The sequence below is a fragment of the Microcaecilia unicolor genome, chromosome 5 (assembly GCF_901765095.1).
Source record: "Microcaecilia unicolor chromosome 5, aMicUni1.1, whole genome shotgun sequence".
Taxonomy (NCBI): domain Eukaryota; kingdom Metazoa; phylum Chordata; class Amphibia; order Gymnophiona; family Siphonopidae; genus Microcaecilia; species Microcaecilia unicolor.
In genome coordinates, this window is record NC_044035.1 from 241,626,694 (window position 1) to 241,647,782 (window position 21,089).

Below are 21,089 nucleotides of genomic sequence, written 5' to 3' on the forward strand. Positions count from 1 at the left end.
AGAAATATTTTCATAAGACTAAACCAGTGCAGCATGTTCTTATTAAACAGTGTGACTCCTTATTGAAAGTAAGAAAAAAAAAAGCAGCTGCACAAAACTATTACATTGTTTCACTAAGAACCATGCCTTTAGGAGGCAGCTCTGTAACAGGGCACCACAATTTAGGTGCCCTATTTTCACGGGCATTAAGACTATTCTTTTTGAATTCTTGCATGCATTAATTGTTCTTTTAGAATACTAGCATAAGCAGAGGTGGACTGACCATAAGGGCAACTGGGCAGTGCCTGAAGGCCCAGGGCTGTAGGGGGACCCAATGCTTCCCTCCCTGACGTGCGACATTCTTCTCTCTCCTCCGGGTCTGGGATGCCCCTGTCTCCTCCCCCCCCTGCACTCTTGTCCCCACTCCCCCACCCCCTTCACAGGTGGGGGCACCAGCAGCTAAATCAACCATCTGCTGCTGATGCCGGAACTTCCTTTTGCCACAGCCCGCCTCCATCTGATGTCACTTCCTTCTTCCAGAAGCGAGGGCCGTGGCAAAGGGAAGTTCCAGAGTCAGCAGCAGACCGCTGATTTAGCTGCAGGACCAAAGCAAAAGGTCACTGGTAAGAGGAGAGGGAGGCAGCAGGACTGGAGGGGGGTGGCAGTAGGGGGAAGGCATCAGGACTGGAGGGGGGCAATGGTCCTCATTGCCTGGAGGTCCAGACCATTCCCAGTCTGCCCCTGAGCATAAATCAACATTGGCATAAATGGACACACCTAAAAGCAGCACTTACACATGTAATTTACAGTATTCTGTAATTTTCATGTGTAAATGTTGGCTTCACCTATGCCCTGCCCATACTGTTCCTCTTTGAACTCCCCCCTGACAATTGCATGCTACGTATGGTACTGCCATTTGCAGTAAATTTAAGCACACAAATGGTGCTTCAATTTAGGTGACTTGTCATTGAATGAGGGGAGTGGAGGAGTTACCTAATGGTTAGTACAGTAGACTGAGATCCTAGGGAACTGTGTTCAATTCCCACTGCAGTTCCTTGTGACCCTGGGCAAGTCACTTTACCCTCCATTGCCCCAGGTCCAAAAACTTAGATTGTGAGCCCACATGGAACAGAGAAAGTATCTGCATGTAATGTGTACAGATCTGCACACGTCTAGTAGTGCTATAGAAATGATTAGTACTAGTAGTAGTAGGGATTAATGCCTTCTGGAACATCAGAAAATTCTGCTGTCCTCTCAGGGCCCAATATTTAGCACTATTTAACCAGCCAGGAATGACTCCTGGCTGGTTAAATTGCAGCACTTAGTTGGCTAAGCACTAATACTCAGTGGAAGATAGCCGGTTATCTCCACTGAATATTAGCACTTAGCTGCTATCCGGCTAAGCACGAATATTCAGTGCTAAACTGGCTAAGTTGATTGGTTAAGATTGGCCGCTTAAATAGCAGGCCTATCTCTAATTGCTATTAACTTAACCAGCTAGTGCTGAATATTCACTTAGCTGGTTAAGTTGCTGCAACCGAAACCGAAACCAGATATTCAGTGGTTGGGGTTAGCATCGGCAGTGGCAGCTAACCACGCTGCTAGCTGAATATTAGGGAGTTGTCACATGTCACTGCTTTAGGTAAAATGTTCTGTTACCCCCAGGAGGATCCTTACCGGCTGCTGGATTGGGTGGGGGTGGGGGGCTGAATGTTACAAGGTTTAAGGGAATAAGGTCTGCCGAGCTGGTTGAGGGTGAGTTAGCAAGGGACTGGGAAGAAAGGAGGGAGCCCTGAAAAGGTTTAGATGTCAGGGTGGTGAATCTACTTAGCCAAGAGAGGTAGGGCAAGAGGGAATAAAATAGCTGCAAGTGAGTGACGGGGTCTTTGGTTACTCGACCTCCGCTGAGACCCAGAGTGCCAAGGGAGGATCTCAGACCTTAGGGCATGAAAATATAAAGGAAAGGGATTCAACCCCTGCTTCATTGCAGAGGTTATTAGGGGGTGAAGGAGCCTGTTTTCCAAATTGGGGAGACAAGGGAATTAAGGTGGAGTTCCAGGCGGAAAAAGACACCCTGTGGAGGTAAGAGTGGGAGCAGAGGTAAGCCTCACTCTCGGTTGAGGAAAATGGGAGACTCGCATAGTGGGACTGATGGCAGGGTCACTTCCAAGAGGACCTAGCATGAGATGAGATCTGGAGGGATCCTGAAACTGACAGCCTGTAGAGGTCTGGAATGGGGCAGACTTGCTGAGTAAGCTATGGAAAGTGTTGATACCATAAAGCAAGTGGAAAATCTGAGAACATTACTAAATATTAATCTCAGAAATTAAAGAATTTGATACATATCAAAACTGTAAAAAGTGTATATAAATTGACTGTCCCTGCATGCCAAAGTTGGCCATTGCCTGAGAGTTGGAACAGTAAAGTTATTGTTTGGATTTAACCCTGTGTGGACTACTTTCTTTGACTGGACTGTTATTTATGATATAGGCAGGAAGCCCTCTGGTTTACTGGAGACAGATCCAGCCCCACCAGCCTTCGATTAACTTGAGACTGAAAGTATGTGCCCAGCCCCCTAATGCTCCTTGAGGACCTGTACCAGCACTCAGAACTGTGCTCCCTGGGGCCAGGGTTACAGTTCCATAAACTGTGAGCACTCCCTGAAAAAGCTTTGTTACATATCTCTGATAATCTCTTTCTTAGGATCAGGGATAAAAAGCCACAGTTTATTATTGCAGTGAACATTAGACTTTTTGTAGTAACTTTTTTGCACGCGCTAAGCATGCATTATTTATTTTTTCCTATTTACTTAGTGGAGGAAACATGTCAGGGATGGAGAATGGGCATGGACGCACTATCCAGCTAGTTTGTTCCGATTACCACGTGCTAACTGATTAGCGTGTTCATAACACAGGAACTCTTACAGCCTCCTAAATAGGAGGCAATAAGTTATCCCCCATCAATTTTTTTCAGGGTACACATGAGCTAACTTAATGCACCTTAATAAAAGGACCCCTATGTGTATACTTTGATAATTTTAATGATTTATACTAGGTGACATTCCATGGCACTTTGCTTAATTTAAAGATCGGACTGTCTTAAACTGCAAATTATCCCATAGCATTTATGTCAGCAAAACTTATAATATCTGCAATTAAAAACTAAGGGCTAGATTCACTAACATTGCAAATAAAAGCTTTTCTGACATAAAGACATGAAATACTGCCTGCCTATTTAAAAGGTGAGGAAAGACTACAAAATATAGTGAACTTCAATAGGAGGCTCAAAACCTGGTGCCAAAAAGAAGGTTTTAACTACATAGGAGGATAGGTTTGCCTCTTTGCGGATGATACCAACATCTGTAATAGGTAGACACACCTTACAGAGGAAGGACTTAGCAAAGCTAGAGGAATGATCTGGAATTTTGCTGCTTAGATTTAATGCTAAAAAATGCAGATTCATGCATTTGGGCTGCAAAACCCCGAGGGGACAGTTTAGGGGGTGAAGAACTTTTGTGCATGAAAGAGGAGCAGGACTTGCATGTGATTGTATGTGATGATCTTAAGGTGGCCAAACAGAAAAGACGATGGCAAAAGCTAGAAGGGTGCTTAGATGCATAAGGAGAGGAATGGCCAGTAGGAAAAAGGAGGTTATGATGCCCCTGTATAAGACTATGGAGGCCTCATTTAAAATATTGTGTACAATTCTGGAGATCAAAAGATATAAACAGGATGGAGTCAGTCCAGGGGGCGGCTACTGAAATGGTCAGTGTTCTCTGTCATAAAGCGTATGGGGACAGGCTTAAAGATCTCAATATGTATGCTTTGGAAGAGATATGGGAGAGGGGAGATATGATAGAGATATTTAAATGCCCATGTGGCATGCATGTACAGGAGGTGAGTCTCTTTCGGCATAGGATGAAGGTGAAAGGGGATAGACTCAGAAGTAACTTGAGGAAATACTTATTCATGGAAAGGGTGATGAATTTGTGGCACAGCCTCCCGGTGGAAGTGGTGGAGAAGAAAACAGTATCTAAATTCAAGAAAGCTTGGATCAAAATACATAGGATCTGTAAGAGAATGATAGGGAGAGTAGATGGTATGGATGGGAACACTGGATAGGCCATATGGTCTTTATCTGCCTATATTTTTCTATGTTTCTATATGGAAAAACAGAAGGCTGTTTTGTAATGATGGGCTACATCTTTCTGACACAAGAAAAAGGATCCTTAGGGAGAGTTACAGGCAATACATTTCTAGGCATTTAAACTAGAAGGTGGGGGTGCTAAATAAAAGCAGATGAACTCTGGAAGTCATCCCCACCAAAACCAAAAACAGCAGCAAAAGAGTGACAGCTGTGGAGAAAGAATAAAATAAACCATCTTAGCAACTCACCTATCAGCAAGAAAGTAGATGAGGAGATTAGGCAGAAAGATAAACAGAGCGAGAGAAACAATAAGTAACTGGAAAGGTATGTGCACAAATGCTCATAGTCTATGCAACAAAGTTCATGATCTGCAAGCCCTAATATTACAGGCAGACTTAGATATTGTTTTGAACACCGAGACTTGGTTCAATGACTGCCATGAATGGGAACATACCCTATTCAGGCAAGATGGTCGGAAAGGTGGAGGGGTAGCTTTATATGTGAAAAGCAATATTAAAGTGGCTGAAATGTAGGGGACCTGGGGAAAGGAAGAAACAATATGGATTGTCTTAGAAAGAGAAGATGGAACATCCATCCATACGGATGTTGTCTACAGACCTTCAACACAAACAGAGAAATTGGGCAAAAATTTGGTCACAGAAATCCAAAAGTTGAGAATGAAGGGGAGGTGCTGTTGCTGGGGAATTTCAATTTGCCAGATGCGGATTGAAAGGTCCCATCTGCGGAATAGGAAAGAAGTAGAGATATTATGAATTCTTTTCAAAGCGCACTGCTGAGACGCAATCACGATGGAGCCTATGAGGGGATGGCGGCAACAGATCTTGTGTTCACAAATGAAGATTGTGTGTTGTGGGTGCCCACCTGGGCAACAGTGATCACACTGTTTTGTTTGATGTAACAGCTAAAGTGGAATGCTGATACACAAAGCTCAAAATCCTGGATTTTAAGCATGCTGACCTTGTTAAAATGGGGGAGTATCTGAAGAAAAAGCTGATGGGATGGAAGGACATAGTAGCGGTGGAGGATCTGTGATTGAAACTGAAAGAAGCCATAAAATCAGCAACAGATCTTTATATAAGGAAAAAAAGCAAGAACAAGAGAAAAAGGAAACCAATATAGTCACCAAATAAGTCGTTGACAAAATAAAGGCAAAAGAGGTGGTATTTGTGAAATACAAAAGAATGCAAGAAGAGGAATACACAAGAGATTACTGGATAAAACTGAAAGAAGTGATAAGAGAAATACAGCTGGCAAAGGCTCTGGCTAAAGAACAAATAGCTAAAAACAGAGAAGGGGCAAGACTTTTTTTCAGGTGTATTAGTGAACAGAGGAAGGCTAGAAACTGAGTTATGACACTGAAAGATGCTATGAATTGCTGTTTAGAGAATGATGAGGACAAATCAGATGTGCTTAACAAATGCTTCTGTTCTCCGAAGAAAATCTTGGCATAGGACCTCGGTTGGCTGATAAAGGAACATATGAAAATGAAGTTGATATTATTTATTTATTTATTTATTTATTGCATTTATATCCCACATTTTCCCACCTATTTGCGGGTTCAGTGTGGCTTCCAATATATTGGAAGATGGAAGTACAATTTGTAACAACTTGGTTATAGATTACATTTTGAGGAGTTATGCAAAGAAAGTCAAGTATCCTTGAGAAAGTAGAACAATTGAGAAGAACAGTGGAACAAAGGAAAGAGACAGCGGGAAGATTAATGAGGCAGCAGAACGGTTATAGGAGAACATTCTGTATGAAATGTTTAGCTTTATGCCATTTTTACCTTTATGCCATTTACGAAAGAAAGCATTTATGAACAACTAGAAAAACTGAACTTGGACAAAGCCATGGGGCCAGATGAGAACCCTCCCAGAATCCTGAGGGAGCTTAGAAAGGTTCTGGTGGGTCCTCTTAAATATTTGTTTAATAAATCGGGGGAGGTTCCACAGGATTAGAGAAGAGTGGATGTGGTCTCTCTTCACAAAAGTAGAGACAGAGAAGAAGTGGGAAACTGTAGACTGGTAAGCCTTACTTTGGAGACTGAAAAAGCTAATGGAGGTGCTGCTCAAGGAAAGGATTGTGAGTTTCCTGGAATCCAATGGGTTACAAGATCTGATGCAACATGGTTTCACCAAAGGAAAATCATGCCAAATGACTCTGATTGATTTCTTTGACTGGGTGACCAGAGAATTGGATAGTGGACATGCGCTGGATGTAGTCTACGTGGATTTCAGTAAGGCCTTTCACATGGTCCCTCATAGGATGCTCATAAATAAACACAGCAGGCTAAAGTTAGGACATAAAGTGGTGAACTGAATTGGGAACTGGTTGACTGACAGATGGCAGAGTGTGGTGGTAAATGGAGTCTACTCAGAGGATAGAAATGTAAGTAACAGAGTGCCTCAGGGATCAGGGATTCTATTCAATATATTTGTGAGTGACATTGCAGAAAGGTTAGAAGGAAAAGTTTGCCTTTTGTGGATAACACCAAGATTTTCAACAGAATGGACTCCCCGGAGGGAGTGGAGAACATGAGAAGAGATTTACAAAAATTAGAAGAATGGTCAGATGTTTGGCAGTTAAAATTTAATGCAAAGAAGCACAAATGATGCACTTGGGGTACAGAAATTCAAAAGAGCAGTATAGGCTAGAGGATGAGAGATTGACACACACAGATCAGGAGAGAGACCTTGGGATAATAGTGTCTGAGGACCTCAAGGCGGCAAAACAATGTGACAGGGCAGTGGCTGTTGCCCGAACAATGCTAGGCTGCATAGAGAGAGGTATAACCAGCAGAAGAAAGAAGGTATTGATGCCCTCATATACAGTGGTGGAAATAAGTATTTGATCCCTTGCTGATTTTGTAAGTTTGCCCACTGACAAAGACATGAGCAGCCCATAATTGAAGGGTAGGTTATTGGTAACAGTGAGAGATAGCACATCACAAATTAAATCCGGAAAATCACATTGTGGAAAGTATATGAATTTATTTGCATTCTGCAGAGGGAAATAAGTATTTGATCCCCCACCAACCAGTAAGAGATCTGGCCCCTACAGACCAGGTAGATGCTCCAAATCAACTCGTTACCTGCATGACAGACAGCTGTCGGCAATGGTCACCTGTATGAAAGACACCTGTCCACAGACTCAGTGAATCAGTCAGACTCTAACCTCTACAAAATGGCCAAGAGCAAGGAGCTGTCTAAGGATGTCATGGACAAGATCATACACCTGCACAAGGCTGGAATGGGCTACAAAACCATCAGTAAGACGCTGGGCGAGAAGGAGACAACTGTTGGTGCCATAGTAAGAAAATGGAAGAAGTACAAAATGACTGTCAATCGACAAAGATCTGGGGCTCCACGCAAAATCTCACCTCGTGGGGTATCCTTGATCATGAGGAAGGTTAGAAATCAGCCTACAACTACAAGGGGGGAACTTGTCAATGATCTCAAGGCAGCTGGGACCACTGTCACCACGAAAACCATTGGTAACACATTACGACATAACGGATTGCAATCCTGCAGTGCCCGCAAGGTCCCCCTGCTCCGGAAGGCACATGTGACGGCCCGTCTGAAGTTTGCCAGTGAACACCTGGATGATGCCGAGAGTGATTGGGAGAAGGTGCTGTGGTCAGATGAGACAAAAATTGAGCTCTTTGGCATGAACTCAACTCGCCGTGTTTGGAGGAAGAGAAATGCTGCCTATGACCCAAAGAACACCGTCCCCACTGTCAAGCATGGAGGTGGAAATGTTATGTTTTGGGGGTGTTTCTCTGCTAAGGGCACAGGACTACTTCACCGCATCAATGGGAGAATGGATGGGGCCATGTACCGTACAATTCTGAGTGACAACCTCCTTCCCTCCGCCAGGGCCTTAAAAATGGGTCGTGGCTGGGTCTTCCAGCACGACAATGACCCAAAACATACAGCCAAGGCAACAAAGGAGTGGCTCAGGAAGAAGCACATTAGGGTCATGGAGTGGCCTAGCCAGTCACCAGACCTTAATCCCATTGAAAACTTATGGAGGGAGCTGAAGCTGCGAGTTGCCAAGCGACAGCCCAGAACTCTTAATGATTTAGAGATGATCTGCAAAGAGGAGTGGACCAAAATTCCTCCTGACATGTGTGCAAACCTCATCATCAACTACAGAAGACGTCTGACCGCTGTGCTTGCCAACAAGGGTTTTGCCACCAAGTATTAGGTCTTGTTTGCCAGAGGGATTAAATACTTATTTCCCTCTGCAGAATGCAAATAAATTCATATACTTTCCACAATGTGATTTTCCGGATTTAATTTGTGATGTGCTATCTCTCACTGTTACCAATAACCTACCCTTCAATTATGGGCTGCTCATGTCTTTGTCAGTGGGCAAACTTACAAAATCAGCAAGGGATCAAATACTTATTTCCACCACTGTAAGTCATTGGTGAGCCCCACTTGGAGTATTGTGTCCAGTTTTGGAGGCCATATCTCCTCAAGGGCATAAAAGACTTGAGGCTGTTCAGAGAAAGGTGACAAAAATGGTACAGGTTTTGTGTCATCAGACATATGAGACGAGACTGGAAGACAAATATGTATATGCTAGAGAAAAGGAGAGAGTGAGGTCATATAATACAGACATGAAGTACTTGAAAGCAGGGGCGTATCTGCGTGGGGCCACAGGGGCCTGGGCCCCCGCAGATTTTGCCCTGGACCCCCCTACCACAGACCCTCTCCACCTCCCCCTCCCTCCCGCCCGCCACCAACCCGTCGCCAATCTTTGCTGGCGGGGGACCCCAAGCCCCCGCCAGCCGAAGTCCTCTCTTCCGTGCAGGATGCAAGTTGCAACGCTTCCTGTTCTTCTGAGTCTGACGTCCTGCACGTACAACGTGCAGAACGTCAGACTCAGAATTTGGAATTCAGTCTGACGTCCTGCGCGTTGTACGTGCAGGACGTCAGACTCAGAAGAACAGGAAGCGTTGCAACTTGCAGCGGCGCAGCCTGCATGGAAGACAGGACCTCGGCTGGCGGGGGGTTGGGGTCCCCCGCCAGCAAAGGTAAGTGACAGCAGCGGGGGAGGGTGTCATTGGTGGCGAGGGGGGGTCCGGAAATGGCGGGGGGGGGGGATCGGTGGCGCCAGGGGGGGGGCTAAAATGTGCCCCCTCCCTCTGGCTCTGGCCCCCTCTACCGCCCGAGTCCAGATACGCCCCTGCTTGAAAGGTATTAATATACAAACAAACCTCTTCCCAAGATGTAGGGGCAGTAGAATTAGACGACATAAATGGAGGTTGCAGGGAGGTAGATTTAGGAGGAACGTCAGGAAATACTTTTTCATAGAGAGGGTAGTTGGCACGTGGAACAACCTTCCAGAAGAGGTGGTAGAGTAAAAAATGGTGAGCATATTCCAAAATATATGGGATAGAAAAGGGGTTGCCTAAATAGAAAGAGAATGGAAACGTGACATGGCTGTTGAGGTGTTATCTGGGTAAGAGTAGTGGGAACTGAGGCCGATGCCTGACAGACTTCTATGGTCTGTGTCTACAAATGGCAAAAAACTAAAAGAAGAATAGCCAAATCCAGCATAGGAGAACTGAGGCCAATGCTGGACAGACTTCTATGATCGGTGTCCCACAAATGGCAAAAGACTGAAAGAAAATCCAGTATGGGGGAACTGATGCCAATGCTGGACAGACCTACAGTCCATGTCCCGCAAATGGCAAAAGAAAGGTGAAGCTTCAGCAACTCCAGTGTTGTAGATCACTTTATTGTCACATGCTGCGAGAGAGGGTGCTGTGCAGCTTTGGGGGGGGGGGGGGAATCGAAGACATTTTTTAAAATAATTTTTTATTTAGAAACTTTCACATGCACATGTTATGCGTAATGAACATAAACAATCTAGCCCACATCAATGGAGACAAATGAAGAGAAAAAAAAGGAAACTAAAAATAAGTAAATAAGATTCTACAATCTACTTAAACACCTGGTTCACCTAAGCCTCTAATACACCTCCTAGCTGACAAGCAAGAAGCATCATCTTGACATCTCCTCTACCAGTAATTGTTCTAACTGGACTGGATTGCAAAACATATTAGTTGATTCAGGAAATGTAATCAAGCACTTACAAAAGAAGCTAGCCCCAAGTGAAAGCACTTGACTTTTTAATTGAAGAAATGCTTTCCTACCTGCCTGTGTAACACAAGCCACATCAGGAAAAATCCAAACCTTATTACCACAAAAAAGGAAAATACTTTTTAAAATATGCTTTTAGAACCATAAACTTATCATTCTCAGTAATAAACGTTACCAAGAGGGTAGCCCATGATGTAATGTAATCCTGAGATGATTGAAGGAAGTCAACTAAATTAAATGTTTCCTGTGGTAACAGAATATTTCCAACACCAAACCTGTGCTAATTCTTTTCAAGTACTTCCATGGTACTATAATGGTAATTAAAACAATTAGGAGGAAAAGACTTCAGAAGCCCCAGACAGTTGAGCGACCTGCTTAATCGTAGGTCAAAAACCTCCATATTGCTTATAACCTTTTTAAGCTTGCACTTTTATCATTTTTAATTTTCAAACTTGCATTTAAAACATCAATATGTTCAAAAACCACTTAACTTCGGCACTTAGCGTTCAGGCACTTAATCTTGCTCCAGTGCTCCCAATGGGGACCCATTTCACCCTCCAGCGTTATCAAGGGGATTGGACTGTCCTCCGTGCCCACATATCCCTTGATTGAAATCTCCAAAGTCAAAAAATGTTTTTAAACCTGAAAGTGCTTGATTTTCTTTTAAGGTCAATTTTACTGACCTTAAAAGAAGTGGAGGAGTGGCCTAGTGGTTAGGGTGGTTGACTTTGGTCCTGAGGAACTGAGTTTGATTCCCACTTCAGACACAGGCAGCTCCTTGTGACTCTGGGCAAGTCACTTAACCCTCCATTGTCCCAGGTACAAATAAGTACCTGAGCTGCATTGAGCCTGCCATGAGTAGGAAAGCACAGGGTACAAATGTAAAAAAATTAAATCTTAACAAAATTAGGGATAGGTTATTTGTGAAAATATCCAGAAACCAATAAGAACATGCTTTGCATCACTTGCTTGGTGAAAAATAATGCTAAAAGACTTAAGGCTCCTTTTACAAAGCTGCAGTAGTAAATACCGCTCTCCGAATGCAACAAAGCCTATAGGAATTGAATGGGCATTGTCGTATCTGGCGCGCCGCTAATCACTATTGTGACTTTGTAAAATGAGCCCTTATTCTGCAAATTTGTTTTATAAACATGATAATAAACATCAAAATACAAGCTGCTGTACTGTAAATTCACTAGAGGTCATAAAACATAAGAATAGCCATACTGGGTCAGACCATTGGTCCATCTAGCCCAGTGTCCCATTTCCAAACAGTGGGCAAGGCAGGTCACAAGTACCAGCAGAAACCCAATTATTAGCAACATTCCATGCTACCAATGCCGGGGCAAGCAGCTGCCTCCCCTTGTCTGTCTCAATAGCAAACTATGGACTTTTCCTCCAGGAACTTGTCCAAATCTTTTTTAAACCCAGTATTCTAACCACTGCTACCCAGGGGCGTAGCCAGACAGCAGATTTTGGGTGGGCCTAGTCAAGAAGTGGGTGGGCACCAAGTGTCTTCCTCCCCCCCGACCCCCCTGCTATGTGATGAGGCCAATATCAGCAGCTTAGGAAGCTTAGACTGCAGAAGTGGAGAGCAGTGTTTTCAGAACCATCAGGGGGAGATCTTCAGCTGACGAACTTGGGATCCCCACTAGCTAGCACTAAATATGTGCCTGAGCCCTAAGTGGATGGGCCCCGCCCACTCAAGCCCACCTGTGGCTACGCCACTGCTGCTACCACATCCTCCAGCAAACAGTTCTAGAGCTTAACTATTCCTTGAGTGAAAAAATATTTCCTCCTATTTGTTTTAAAAGTATTTCCATGTGACTTCCTTGAGTGTCCCCTAGTCTTTGTACTTTTGGAACAAGCAAAAAATCAATTTACTACTACTCGTTCTACACCACTCAGGATTTTATAGACCTCAAGCATATCTCCCCTCATCCGTCTCTTTTCCAAACTGAAGAGCTAATGTGGTTCCTAAGTATTATTATGCAATATCAGCTTCATTTACATAGTGTGTATTTACAAGGGGGTATACACAGGGCAAAGTATGGATGGAACATAGGCAGGGCTTTCGCTTATGCACATAGGGGCTCTTTTACGAAGCAGCAGTAAGCCCAATGCAGGCTTACCGCTCGCTAAAAGGGAAGTACTGCTGGGCTATTGCAGCAGCCTGGCGGTAGTTCCCTCCCCCAGTGTGCGCCATTTCTGATATTGCAAAAATATTTCAATTTTTGTAGTGCCAGTGTGTACCCGGTGGTAATCAGACAGTGCCACACGCTGCCCGGTTACCATCAGGATAAAACGGAAGCCCTTACCGCCACCTCAGTGAGTGGCAGTAAGTGCTCCCCCCTGAAATGACTGTGCAGCAAATGCTTCACTTTCCGCACAGCCATTTCTTTAAAAAAAAAAGAAAGACCTCCATTTTACTCACTGCACTAAAAGAGGACCTTGGCATGTGTCAAAAACACACACTCACACCAGCTTTGTGAAAGGACTACTACTAATCATTTCTATAGTGCTACTAGATGTACATAGCACTGTACACATTATATGCAGGCACTTTGTCTCTAGAGGGCTCACAATCTAAGTTTTTGTACCTGGGGCAATGGAGGGGTCAAGTGACTTGCTCAAGGTCATAAGGAGCTGTATTAGGAATTGAACCCAGGTTGCCAGGATCAAAGCCTGCTGCATCAACCATTAGGCTACTCCCTCATAACTTACAGAATAGGCATGCACACTTACAACTGCTCTGTTAGCTGACTATGGTAATATTCTATAATTGAACCTAGGCATCTAGAGTCCTTTATAGACTAGGAGGCCGATATTCAGACTGCAGGAGACAGACTAGCTAAATCTCGCAGGCTGTTTCTGGTGACTGTCTTTGAATATCTGGGGTTTTTTATTATGTGGCCATTATAAATTTAACCTGCTAAGTTAATATTCTGGCTGGTTAAGTTTATAGTGGCTAAAGATAGGCCTGCTATTTCAGCGGCCCAATTTGGCTGCTTACTTGGCCGGCGAGCATTGCCTATTTGCAGATGGCTAGTTACATCATGCAGTGTAAATGGTTAGCTGCTAAGGACCGGATTCTTTATAACACACCTAGAGATCCATGCGGAAATCGAATTGTATTCTATAAGTATGTGTGTAACTTAATTGGCTTAACAAGGCAATCAGCATATTTAACAGCACTTAACAAGCAATAATGAGCGCTAATTGGCAATAATGAGAACTTATGCGCACAACTCGCTTAATGTATTCTATAATGAACTGCGCCTAAATTCTAAAGCGTGTAGTTCAAAAGGGGTGGGAAAATGGGCAGGGAAATGGGCGTTCCAAAATTTATACAAGTAGTTACAGAATATGGCCTAATGCGCGTAAATCTACAGGCTGGGTTTTATGCCAGTTTTTGGTTTTGCCTAAATCTAGGTACCGCTTATAAAGTACGCTTAGGCAGAAATCATTTCCGTGTGGATTTTTTAGGTGCCATATATATAATCTGGTCCTAAGCGCTGACAGGGACCGTGGGAGGTAACCTGCTATCTCCTTCTGAATATTTGTGGATAGCTGGTTAAGCGCTTTTTAACTGGCCAGGAGCTGTTCCTGGCCCGTTAAATAGTGCTGAATATCAGCTGGTAGGTTCCTACTGTGCACCCACCAGGTGCCTAATTGGGGGCACCCAATTACAGAATTGCCTATATGAAACCATCTAGATTTAAATGGTAGGAGCGCATTTATACATGCGTGTGAATACATACATGTGTAAAGGATCGTTTTACAGGTACACAATATTCTATAAGTACATGCCAGTGTTCAATGGTGTGTACTTTGCAGGTGAATGCTTACATGTGCAGAGTTTGGAAAGGGCACATATTTACATGGTTAAATTATAAATTACTATAATCTACCTGTGTTCTTTAATAATCTAGGTACTAGCATTTACACCAACTATATGACTCGTATAAGTGTTCATACCTTAAACTATTCTCATGTATTTGACCTGTTATACTGGCATACTATAAAGATAAGTAGGCACCTCAACAAAATGAACATTCCCCCTAAATGACATGGCAAACGATCACTGTCTCCTCTAAGCTGATAGGGAGTCCTCCAACTGCACTGCTACCAAGGGTGGGGGGTGGTGCTTCAATATTGTGTTTTCAGTCTCTAGAGACAGGGAGGTTCCTTGGAGTTCTGCAGAGCTTGCCTGTCTCTCACTATTGAAAATGTGATAAGGAAACAGCAGGACTGTAGATGGAGGACTCCTACTCAGTTTAGAGCAGGCTTGTCCAACTTTTTTTTATTGGGGGCTACATTTAACATTTTGTAACATTCAGAAAGCCAAGGCACGTGTGTGTGTGTGCTTGAACACACTCACACTCTCTGTCTCCCATGCCCCCCTGCCTTCACCCATTCTCTCTCTCTGCCTCATATGCAACCCCCTGCTGTTACCCATTCTCTCTCCCTCTCATATGTACCTCCCCTGCCTTCACCCATTCTCTCTCTCATACGTACCCCCCTACTGTCACCATTCTCTGTCTCTCATATGTACCCCCCTTGCTGTCACCCATTCTGTCTCTCATATGTACCCCCCTGCTGTCACCCATTTTTTCTCTCTCTATCTCTCACATATGTACCCCCCTTGCTGTTGCCCAATCTCTCTTTCTCATATGTAACCCCCCCCCCCCCCCCCCCCCCCGGCTGTCCTGTCACCCATTCTGTTTCTGATTTACAGCATGTAAATGTGCAAGACAGCCTGTTGCACATTTGACATCCTTATTCAGGGTTACACTGGAAATAATAGAGAAAACACATTTGGTTTCATTTAAAACATTATTTCCTCCAAATATTTGTACAACAACCAAACATTCAGATTACATTCAGTTTTAATAAAATACAGAAATTATGCAAACATCTGTAACCTGGACATTTTAAAATAAAGCTTGTTCTGTAGAAGCTACAATATTCTCTTAGATGTATCCTCACACTGCATCCCACCCCACCATACCACCTTCACTCTGTCTTGTTCCCCTCACCTTTGATGGAGACTTGCTTCCCTACTGTGAGTGGCCCGCAGGAGCTCCAGGTGAAGTACTCCAATGGGATCTCTTCCGCGACTGATTTCACCACAAGTTTGAGTCATGCGGCACTGGAAGTTGAGGTTGATCTCACGGTATTAAGTTTCAAAAGATTTGATCCCATGGGAACAACCTCAACGTCTGGAGCCACGTGGCTGAAGCTCCCAGTTAGACCAGTTGCGGCAGAGTAATGGATTCTAGGAGAGGACTTCACTTGGAGCTTCTGCAGGCCAACAAAATGAGGTTGGTGGGCTGGGTTTTGGCCCGCATGCCATAGGTTGGACAAGCCTGGCTTAGAGGAAACAATATGAAACAAAAAATTTTCTGGCTGCCCATACCTATTGAATATCAGGCAAAAATTATAATGCTGGTACACTTTGTTGGAATGAGTTACTTTTGTAACATTTGTCAGATTTCTTGACTTTCTGTAAGAAATTACAGGGCTTTTGTTTTGAGCAGGCTACTAAAGAATAATAGAGTTCATTTTTATTTGGTTCTCTGTGTATTGCATTAATAGTTTGTGGTATTTTGTTAGTTACGGGTATGTGTTATGTTTCTCATGTATTATAGTTTTATGTTTTATGCTGTTACCCAATGAGAATATTTTACCATGCATTGACAGTATTTTAAATAAATACAGAGTTATATGATAGAATGTTTCCTTTCTTCCTTCTCTTAATCCTCTCTGGATTTGAAGGACTGCAGAGTGTAAAGTTTCAAAAGGAAGTAACCAGAAGTATCTGCCAGGATGAAAATCCACCCTGGATGGATATAGCAGCTCTGTTTAGCTGCTCAAGAACTAGGAGTTCTGGAAAGCTGGGGGAGGGGAGAGAGAGGAGGTACTGAATACATCCATACATTCAGTGGTTAAATATATGGGCATATTTTCCAGTTATTAGTGTAACTTGCAGAAATAGCAGGTGCAAGATGTGTAGCTACTTTTTTTTTTCAATTTGTGCAAACTTTAATGAATATTCAAAGAGAAATTATATATCTCAGTGCTAAGCAATGTGATTAAAAATATCATAAAAAGTGTTCCACAAAAATGAGAGTAGGAATGTGCATTCCATAGCACACATAGGTGCCCATTGCCGGAATAAATATATGTATTGGAGCATGCTTATGTGTATTGCTCAGGCTTTCCCTGAATAGCTTGATGATATGGAGCTTTATTGTTTACTCAGCTGGTTTCTTTAAGTGAGTGGGCACATTGTTGTAGTAGTCTAATACTGTTATTGTGTGTGTATTTGTATTATGTTTTACGCATGTTTTAAATTTTAAACCACTTAGGATTAAGCGGGCTATAAATTGTATTATATAAATACAGTGCACTCCATTTAAGTGCACGTCGGATAAGCGCATGCTCTGTTTAACTGCATGCCGTACTTCGGTCCCGTTTCTGGCGCCATCAATTTCTATGGGGACAAACTTCGGTTTAGCGCACCACTGATAAGTGCAAGATTCGCTTTTATGCATGGTTTAAGACCGCTCCTCTGCAGAAAAGACTCTGCATAAGCGCGCACACGGAATATGGAAGCCGATTGGCCCGTGACAACCAATGAGATTTCAAATTTACCGCCCCTTTAACTGCCACAGGCAGAATAAGTGAAAGAATGTTGTTAGAGTGTACACTGGAGTCGTCGTCGTCACGCAACTGTAAGACTTTAACACTGGCTGAACGAATAGAAGTTCTTAAAAAATTAGAAAACAAACAAAGTCAAGCATCTATTGCTAAAGAATATGGTGTCAATCACAGTCAAATTTCACTATCTTGAAGCAGAAAGACTAGCTTCTGGAAGACTGGCAAAACAATACAAATCCACACCAGAAACGAAAACGGGCAGGAAAAGCTCAGGAGGTAGAAGATGCTCTTCTTCGGTGGTTTTCTCAAGTCAGGAGCAGACAGTTTCCTGTCAGTGGTCCACTGCTTATGGAGAAAGCTAACCAGCTAGCTGAAAGTCTTGGACTAACTGAATTCAAAGCCACTGTTGGATGGCTGGAAAGATGGAAGGAGAGGAACAACATAAAATTCAAGAAACAGCATGGTGGGAAACCAGACTTTGGTGCTGAAAATTGGGTTGCTTCAGTTCTTCCTACCATCTTGAGTGAGTTTGCACCTCATGACATTTTCAATGCTGATGAAAACGGTCTCTACTGGCGAGCGATTCCTGATGGAACACTTGCATTCAAACAAGCCGAAACTACAGGAAGTAAAACGTCAAAGGACCGACTGACGATCCTCCTTTGCTGCAATATGGATGGGAGTGAGAAGTTGGAACCATTCGTCATTGGAAAGAGCAAACAGCCCCATAGCTGCAAGAATGTTAAGCGACTTCCTGAGTCATACGAGGCTAACACAAATTCATGGATGACTAGGGAAATTTGGAAGCAGTGGCTAAAGAAGTTAGACACTAGAATGTGGGCACAAAAGCATCAGATTTTCTTGCTTTGTGATAATTGTGCTGCACACAGAGATGATGTCAGGCTGTCTAACGTCAAGGTGGTCTTCCTGCCACCAAACACTACCTCTCTGATCCAACCTATGGATCAGGGCATAATAGCCAATTTCCAACAATATTATCGGGCTCTTGTGCTACTTGTCTGATGAGCATTGTGGATGACTAGACTGGCAAGGATAAACATGCTGTTGAACTGGCTCGTAATCTATCACTGTTGGATTCCCTACATATGCAGAAAGAAACCTGGAATCATGTTACACAGGCCACCATTGTGAACTGCTACAAGCGGGCAAGCTTTGTTAAGGATGTGGAGAGGGACGAAACAGATGCAGCTGTTGCAAACGCGTCAGATGAACAGGCTATTGACATCCCAGCCGGTGTTACTGAAGAGGAGTTTCATCACTACGTAGCTGTTGATTATGATGTACAAACAGCTGACGACAGCACTGATGTCCAGATATGCGCCTACACACAGGCAACGGTTGATGATGAAACAGATGATGAAATGAGCAGTGAGGCACATAATGACCAAATTCAACAACCTCCTCCTGTCTCTTTTGCAAGAGCGCTGGAGAGTCTCAACACCGTGCGGGCCTATCTGGAGGCCACTGGATGTCAGTGTTATGACAGTTTTTACCATCTGGCAGACGTAGTCTATGGAACTCACAGACACAAGAGTGTACAGAGGACTATGACTGTTTACTTCAAGTAAGCCTAACGTCAGTTAACTGAGACTGTATACTGTACGTATAATAAACAGTACTGTACATATGTTTATCAGATGTCAAGCTTCTTTTTTGGGTCACAACGGTTAAGTGCATGCTCCGGTTAACTGCATGTATTTCTTTGGTCCCAAACCCTTGCACTTAAGTGGATTTCACTGTATATGCTAGTATAGGACCTAAGCACTGTTCTGTAAATACAGGATTATGTTGCATTTGCAAGGGGGTTGAAAACAGGGATGGAACATGGACATGGGGCTCCCATGTACATGTATAACTTGTAAAATACTGTAAATCACATGGGTGTTTGGTGGCTTTAAGTGCCCACACTTATATGAACTCTATGTCTGGTGTCTGGTGTAAGTTCGGGTGCCTGTTATGCACACTAATGCTGGGTTAAGCTTACTGTAACTGGGCACCTCCATTTTGGTTTCCCATGGAGCCTCGGGGAATCTAAATGGAGGTGCCCAGTTACAAAATTACCCCCATTCTCTTCTTTAAGGCACCTTAAAATTTAGGGCTTTTTTTAGTAAGCTGCACTAGTGATTCCCATGTGGCAAATGAGAGGAAACCAAATGGGCTTCTTCTCATTTGCCGCGTTGGGAATAGCTGGCACGGCTTAGTAAAAGAAGCCCTTAGTGCTTGCAAAATCAATTTAATGCCCAATAAGGCGCGAAGTTATGAACATGGGTTGCCATTAAGATGTGTTATTTTACTGTTAACCCCAGTTGTTAACTAGGTCTCATTGCATAAAATGGAACTTGTGCAAAAATATCATGAGTTAGGGATAAAATAATCCCGCTGATATTCACTGCTATTTAACTGGCTATCCGTGAATTTTCAGAGCATCGTCTGCTAACTTTGGCGGTCCAATGTGGGCTGCCGAAATAGCAGGTCTATTTTTGGCTAGTTTAAACTTAATTGGCCAGTTGGTTTGGCCAGTTAAGTTTAAACTGGACAAAAATTGACCAGATGTTTAATGCTGGTCACCGAAAATGAACCGGCATTGAATATCCGGTTTAAACGCTGACCACAGGAGTTAGCCAGGCTGCCTCCTGTGGGCTGAATATTGGTCCCAATATGTCTTAACAGTAGTCTATGTTGATAACTACCTCTAAATAGTTCTAATGCTAGTTAAAAAACAATTATTGACAGGTGTGTATGAAACAATCCAAAAATTAAATGAAACTGGGTACAAAGCAAAGTTTTCCCCAAAATAAACCACAATTATTTTTACATGGATTCATCTTAAGTCCAGTCTGCATTTGGGAAATATTATAATTTTGTCCCTAGTTTAGGCCAAAATCTTTTGACCTAAGAGGAGGATGGGAGTTAACCAACCTAAGGCTAAACAGTATACTCCTGGGATTACAATCTTTTTCCCTTCTTCGTGTTTTCACAGATGTTGCAGTAGAAGAAACCAAACCTACTCAAAGTGCCCAACAGGAAGAGGTCAAAGATGGAGAAAGCAAGGGGGACCAAGAAAATGCCTGAACACAATGAAAATGTTTCCCCTCCCTCCCCATTTGCTACCCCTATTCTCTTTACCCTTCTCACGTGCACCCATCCTCCCTCTCCCACCTCTCCCTTTTCTCTCTGTGTGGCAAAACATGTTAAAGGCAGGAAAGATTTCCGTCAAACAGTGTGGCTTAAACATTTAAGTGTTTCTTGGTGTTGTTAATGGCGAGTTTTATGGTCTGATCCAATCATTTTGGAGATTCTCTTGCACTGTATACAAGTTTTATTCTGGCGTGCGCGCTCTCTCTCTCTGTTCCAATGTGTGCAATGTTCCGTTAACCTAAAGGAGTGTCCAAATTATCGAGTAAAATTCAGAATCATCTTATTTTACCTCCTCTTCAGTGTGATGGAATGAATCTAAAAAAAATTGCAGTACTCCCCCCAAGTTTGTTTTAAAAAATAAAAGCAATGTGCCAATTAGCGTATTGCACAGGGTTCCTGAGTCTTCTTGGCTGAATGACATCCTCATTAATCTCTTTATTAATGTGAGACTACAAATCGAGTGATACATGGTTAAAAGAATTGATTGATTCATTTAGCTGGTTGGCTAAAGAGCCAGAAAATAAAATGAGCTTTAAAGGCCTGCAATTCATCAGAGGCATCTAAAGGTACTGGAAACGTAGGGGTAGACGTTTTAGAAATTGCAATGATGTAAACAGGAAATGTAACCTTTTCTGGAAAGCAGTTCTTCTCTGCAGAAATTTTCTTTTGTGGGCATGGAAATCTGGTTCACACCAGAACTGGGTACATGATAGGTCAATAAAGTACTATAGGCCCTGTTTACTAAGCTGCATTATAGGAGTATTAGTATTTTTAACGCGCATTAACCGTGTACGTGCCTACAATATCCCTATAGGTGCCTTTACGGTTAGCGCGCATGCTAATTGTGGGTGTGTTAAAAATGCTAACGCGCCTTAGTAAACAGGGCCCAATAGGTTTACAGAGCCCTTCATGCATAGGTTGTCTGTTTAAATGTCACGTGGAGCATAGAAGCCAACTTTTCAAAATGATAGGGGGTACTAAACTCAATGGAAATTACCACATCTCTGG

General features: G+C 43.1%; 1 protein-coding gene across 1 annotated transcript in view; it reads left to right on the forward strand.

The window, feature by feature from the left end:
* The window catches only part of GAP43 (growth associated protein 43), a 212,516-nt gene extending 192,068 nt beyond the window's left edge, over positions 1 to 20,448 (forward strand). Inside the window, exon 3 of the mRNA XM_030204964.1 lies at positions 19,924 to 20,448. Coding sequence (XP_030060824.1) covers positions 19,924 to 20,015 — 92 coding nt within the window. The 3' untranslated portion in view covers positions 20,016 to 20,448. The remainder of the gene's footprint in view (positions 1 to 19,923) is intronic.
* The last annotated feature ends 641 nt before the right edge of the window (positions 20,449 to 21,089 follow it).